This window comes from Nothoprocta perdicaria, unplaced genomic scaffold (assembly GCF_003342845.1).
Source record: "Nothoprocta perdicaria isolate Ctin4 unplaced genomic scaffold, notPer1 scaffold_133, whole genome shotgun sequence".
NCBI lineage: Eukaryota > Metazoa > Chordata > Aves > Tinamiformes > Tinamidae > Nothoprocta > Nothoprocta perdicaria.
The window spans coordinates 1,879,713-1,885,712 of record NW_020454461.1 but is presented as its reverse complement, the minus strand read 5'-3'; the positions used below and the strand labels follow the sequence as shown (position 1 = coordinate 1,885,712).

The 6,000-nt window shown below is 49.8% G+C and overlaps 1 protein-coding gene across 2 annotated transcripts in view; it reads right to left on the bottom strand.

The window, feature by feature from the left end:
• Positions 1–2,772: 2,772 nt before the first annotated feature.
• The window catches only part of PSME4 (proteasome activator subunit 4), a 51,713-nt gene continuing 48,485 nt past the window's right edge, over positions 2,773–6,000 (bottom strand). Inside the window, exons 44-47 of one of the 2 annotated variants that reach the window (XM_026033783.1) lie at positions 5,314–5,476; positions 4,380–4,513; positions 3,241–3,379; positions 2,773–3,059 (exon numbers count right to left, since the gene is read on the bottom strand). In XM_026033783.1, the coding sequence (XP_025889568.1) occupies positions 3,245–3,379; positions 4,380–4,513; positions 5,314–5,476 (432 nt within the window). In that variant the 3' untranslated portion in view covers positions 2,773–3,059; positions 3,241–3,244. Of the gene's footprint in view, positions 3,060–3,172; positions 3,380–4,379; positions 4,514–5,313; positions 5,477–6,000 lie in introns of those variants that run through there. The other variant, XM_026033782.1, reaches the window with a different exon arrangement.

Here is a 6,000-nt window from a genome sequence, read left to right as displayed (position 1 = left end):
CAGACCTAAGGTCCCCTSGGGGGGTCTGGCACAAAGTGCCCCCCGGAGCTCGCTCCAAGGCCGGTGCAGCAGCGGAGGCGGCGCAGGGAGCGCGGGAGCTGCCTGCTCCACCCGCCTGGTGCCAACAGGCCTTAACTTTGGTTTTCTCTTTAAACCTTGTAATTGAAACCTAGCCCATGATTCCCCCCAACTCAAAACTCTACTTTGTACGCAGGCATTTTTAATGGTAATTGTACATTCAGAATGTATAGAACCTAAGTTGCTAAGCTTGATCATGCAAATTCATTCAGTTTGGATGTTACCGTTGTAACGAAAATGTTTTAAACAAATACCTTGATTCCTGGAAAAAAGAGCAGYGCCTGTGACAGCCCCGCAGGGAAGCTGCTCGTGGGAAGGAGCAGGCGCCGCGGGGCTTGTTTCCTGGGAGGGCCCAGGCAGCCCCGCGCAGCAGTGGGACACGCGTGCCACTGCCTGGCTCCTGCAGCCGCCCCCACAGSTTGCTCAAGGAAAAGTGGGACTGGGGAGAAGTACAGCTTGTTTATTTGCAGTCYTGAGTTTTATGTAAAATTGATAGTGAAGTAATTGTTTTTAACACAAAGAAGCTAAAATAAAGCTTTTGCTTGAAAATTATGTAAGTGCCTTTTTGTTGGGTGGCAGCGCTTGCAGAAAATGCAAGTTGATGCTGGGAAGGGAAGATGGTGTTTGCTTCTCTGCTGAGGGGCTGGTGCTTCCCTGAGCAACTCCCTGGMTTGTAAAAAGAGAAGGTTTTTAAGAGGAGGCCCTTTCCTGCTGCTTTCCCCTCCCACGCAGTAGTAGAGCATTAAGGAGGAGTGGGGAGCAGGTTGTTGCCGTAGCGGGCACAGGAGCAGTCGCTGCAGCGCTGCTGCTGGCAGCTGCACAGCACAGCCCCCGGCCCCTTCCCTTCTCCTTCAATCAGGCACCACATCACTTCAAAGAGCGTTTTTACTGCCAATACTTTTATTTCAAGATTTTTTAATTCTAGAAGATAGCARAAAACTTCCATTTCAATCTTGGTTTCTCCAATTTTAAGTGAACTTCACAGATTAACAAGTTTTGCTAAGTTTCAGACTTTTTTTCCTTAAAAAAAAAAAAAAGGTGCTTCAATAATTAGAGCTGGTTCTTTGATTAACCCTTAATGTTGCCTTAATTCACTGCCAAGTCCCACAAGAAACACACACCTCATACAAAAAAAAAAAAAAGCTCAAAATCATAGTCAACAATCTTATATATTCAGAGAAGTAGCAGCTCCTTCCCTTTAGAAAGACAAGCGGTTACAAACGCTCCCTGCGTTGGGTGCTCGCCCGTTACAAACGCTCCCTGCGTTGGGTGCTCGCCCGTTACAAACGCTCCCTGCGTTGGGTGCTCGCCCGTTTGGCACGAGGCTGCCCCGCGGGCGCTCGCTCTGCCCCGCAGGCCCCCGTGCACTCAGCCCTGGCCACAAGAGCTGCATTCAAATCCAAACGAGACACCGGACTGTGAGACTCAAGGAACCCAAATCTCTGCCTTTTAGACACCAGGAGATATTATGTTAAAGAAAAATAATTTAAAAAACTAATCATGGCATTTGATTTGATACAAAAGCCAGAACTACTGCAGTATTAACACCYAAGTATGAATCTTTACAAATTAATCTCACAATGGTGTTATGTAAAAGGTTGCAAACTGTACAATGTCTTGTCAATGCAATGCTCTACAATTTATACAGTCTTTTACAACTATGTAACACATATTAAACATATTGTTAAATAGCCAATAGATACCAGTCTCTGACCAAAGCTGCAGGCAAAAGGAAAATACAGCGCGTCCACAATCTTGGAGCAAGTTGTGCTGGCTCAAATACTGACACTCTCTACGGGAAGACGCTGTCAGCTAGTCAGGGCCGTTACACACTGTGCATACACTTCATGCTGTCAATTCAACCACCACGTGCCAGGCCCCGATTCCAGAGCTAGGGCTCTACCCCTGCCAACACCCACAGCTCTTCCCCCTTACAACTCCGCAGGCAGCGCTGGATTCTTCCCCAGGGCCGGCCACGCTCGCCAGCAGGGCCTGGCCCCGCGGGCCAGGCTGCACTGCCCACGTTTTGGCCTGCTGTCCTCTCTGCTGCACAGAGAAAAATGAGTTATTTACATTTCTGCAAAGAAGATACAAAAAGGCAACCCTGCCCTGAGGTGGATTAATGATACCTGGCCCACCGTCCGGTGGGGACTCAACCCAAGGAGTGAAAAATAAATCCTTTGACAAGGGCGCGTCAGGCTGGACGGGCAGGAAGGTGCAGCAGCAAAACCCAGGAGCTGCTCTGAGACTACTCTGCTTTACAGCCGGCCCGCTGGGTCTGCCTATCCCTGGTGCTGGGAACAGCAGGGAGGAAGGACCTGATGAAGAAGAGGACAGGAAAGGTGCAGAGCGAGTCTCTGTGCAAGGACGCGGGACCAAGGGCACGTGAGGGATGCAGGGATGCGGGCAGCGACCAGGGGCTGGGCGGTACCAACCAGCATCGGGCTCGCTGAAGGCTATGGGGCTCCTGGGAAGGTGAAATTCCTTAGGAATAGAACCAGGCCTTTATATTTGTATTTAAAAGTGGTTGATGAGGCATCAGGATGTCCAATACAAAGGTTTCTAGGTAATACTTTTTTTTTTTTTTTTTTTTTTTTTTTGGTTTCCTTTTTTTTTTTAAAAGGTTTTTAAATCCTATTCTTTCCCCAAAAGTAGACAAAAAAAAAAAAAAAAAAAAAAAAGAAAGTTGCCTCACGTTGTTACCCCACAACTAAATAAAAACAGGGATTTCTCTTGGAAGCCCGTAACAAAACACCACAACACAGGACAGATGACTGCAGCTTATCAAGGACAACTCCCTGTGCAGGATCTAGGCACATGGATAGGATCTCAGCATAGCTAGGGCTGTGCTCTTGGGACATGCTCCTGGTTCCAAGGCCGCCACGTGGAAGAGGGAAGGGTTTGGCAGCAATCGCTCCCCCTGCGCCATGGGGGTCACGGGGCACTCGGGCACACGCGCGGTCGGTGCCTGCTGCACACACCTGTGCAAAGACAGACCACAGTATCCACTCAAACCCAGTACTGGAAAACGCACTGTTTTATTTGCCAAGAACACGCTCCCAGTTGGGGATCTCCTCCCTCCGCCAGGCTAACTGAAGAGCTAGAGTTAAGTTTTCCAAAACGGACATTTTTCTCAGTTTATGCCAAAAGATACAATCTTACCTATCTATGCGTAATAGCACGGTGAAACCAAGAGGTCTGTGAGGACCAGGAGCTGGTCATCAGTGAACTGCTGCTTGTGCTCCTGCCAGTTGTCGTGGTGGGTCCGCCGGAAATTGGACAGCGTTTTCTTCACAGTCATCTGCAGAGCAGAGAGGCGGCGTGGAGCCGGCAGCAGCCGCGGCTCTAACCCCGCGCCACAGCGCGCTCCAGCACCACAGCCGAGGGACTGCGAGGAAGGCGCGGGCAAGGCCCCGGGCGGGGGGCTCCGGGCCCGGGCCCTGCCTGGCATTTTTATACTGGGGGTTGAGGCTTTAACCAGAGTCGAGACTTCAACAATCTGACAAGAGGCAAATTTTTCTTAAATCTGAAACTGCACAGTGAACAGTTAAGAGATTCTTGGGAAGTGTAAAGAAAATAAATGGTTTTCCTCTCCTTGCTTGTTTTTTGAGATAAGCCTCTTATCTTGACTTATTCTTGAACACAGTTCAAGGGAAGTTCAAGTAAAACATGAGAAAGTCATATGGGATTAGTCATGTATATAACTCACATAGAGGAAAAATGATCTTCCGTTATTAAAATATTTTAAGCTATGATTATATTATCATAGTCTCCTGAATCAGTAAAGAATGTCCCAATAAAATGTCAGAATTACAGGACTGTTGAGCAGGCAAGCCCCCCACTCTAACAGCACCAGTCAACAAAACAGAGCTGACGGAGCAGAGGGCAAAAATTTCACTTAAAGACAACTTTAAAAACAAATTTMAAAACCTTGTTTTCGAAAGCAATTGAGAAAGATTTTTTTTTGTTCAGATTTCTGTCTTCTAGACCTCCAAATGGACTCGGTGGTACCTTTATGGGCATGCACAAAAAGGACCCTTTTAAATCAAGTAAGATTCTCCCTTATCAGGTTTCTCGGGTACCATTACAGGTACCACTCCTGCAGCTTCCAGCTCATTCCCAAGCTCAGAAGCAAGAGCAGCAATTCCAGGCAGCGCAGGGAGCACGGGAGCCACGCTGCAGGTGGGAGCACACGGACCCCGAGGCGGGCAGGGGCCCGGGAGCCCCCACGCGGGTGGGTGTCCCTCTCCCAGCCGCGCGCGTTCCCACCACAGCAGCGGGCGCCGGGCGCGCGGGGCTACCTCAATGGGCTGCGGGTCGTTGAGGTGGGCGCTGAGGTCCATGAGGAGCCGGGGCATCCACGTGGGCACGTCGTAGGGGCTGGACAGGATGCAGGCGCTGAGGCCCAGCACCCCGGCGTGCCGCTTCACCAGCTCTGCGGTTGGGACACGGGAGCCGCYGTCAAGGAGCAGCCAACACCCCCTCCCACAGCGACCCCACCACAGCCCAAGCGGAAGGCAGTTATCAGTGAGAATGAAGCCGTTTCTACTCAATGGAAGTAACAAAAAGGTGATCAAATAGAGGAGTGCACTGACACCAGGATTAAGTTCTGATCTCAAATTTAAAACCCAGCCTAAGCAGTACAGAGATCTCCAGGTTTTATAGGAAACCAAACAATTCCTTAGACCAAATCATCCCATATCAGCTCACACCACATGCTCCCACTATCTTACATTTTCACTTTTTGTAAAAAGAATAATATATAAAACTACAAAAAACAAACAAACAAACAAAACCCTGCAACCACCATAAGCTACACAAACATTTAAAAACAGAACCAAGTCATCCTTGCTTGCATTCAAGCTCTATCTGGAAATCACTGATTTGGCCTTTTTGAATCTTTTTCTCTTTTCAAAGCCATTTTTGCAGAAGGCAAAAGGAGAGTCTGCCCTGATCCCACAGGAAGCTCTTTTGGCAGCTGGATATGGGACCCATTCCTGGTGGCTGGGARGAGGGAGGCCTCCTCCTCTCCCTCACCGTGCTCTGCTCCCCAGCACCTGCAGGAGGTCCCGGGCTCCCAAGAACCTTGCACTGACCAGCAGCTACCAGACCTGCCCACACAGGGAATGAACAAGTCCCTAGAAAACTCACCTGGACACGGTTTATTTTCCCTTGCGGCAGTCACACACTCTCATCCATCACTTACGCTGTAAGCAGGCGTCCCAAAGCACTCACCGCCGGAAGGAATCGTGTCCCCCACGGAGCCCACGTCTCGCTTCCTTTTCTTGGGCACCCTCATTTTGCAGAGCTGCTCGAAGTGGGTCTGCATGGGGCCGTCCATGGTGAGGAAGTTGCAGTGCAGCAGCCCGCTCAGCGTCGTCGCCGCCATCTCGCGCACCTGCGGGCACAAGSAGCACGTGGAGGCGCCAGGCAGCCCGCGGGCCCCGCCGGAGCTTCCAGGGAGCCAGGGCTGCCTCCACGGGACGCCAGGCACGATTCCGTTCGTGCAGCTCAAGCATCCGGAGGGACACAACTGGCACTGGGTAACTGCAGCAACAACTGAGCACCTCAGCTCTGCAGTGCTCCAGCAGCTACTTTGGAGCCTTGAGTACCAGTCGCTTTACTGAGTAAAAACAGGGTTACAGGGCAGGGGAAATACTGCTCTCTATAGTTCTCTACAAAACATTTAAAACGCGAGACTAAAAATCAATATTCATCCAATTATCAATCGAATCAAACACAGATCTCCCTTCCCACATAGCATATTTTTAGTAAATTACAAGTGGAGATTGCTTTGGAGACTCACTCCTTGCTTTGAAAAGCAAGGACCAGCCGTTATTGTTATTAAATTTTCCTCCTCAATCTCCCCAAGCTCTACAGTTACAAAACTGCCAGATCCCATTTAAATTTCAYTCCCTCAAC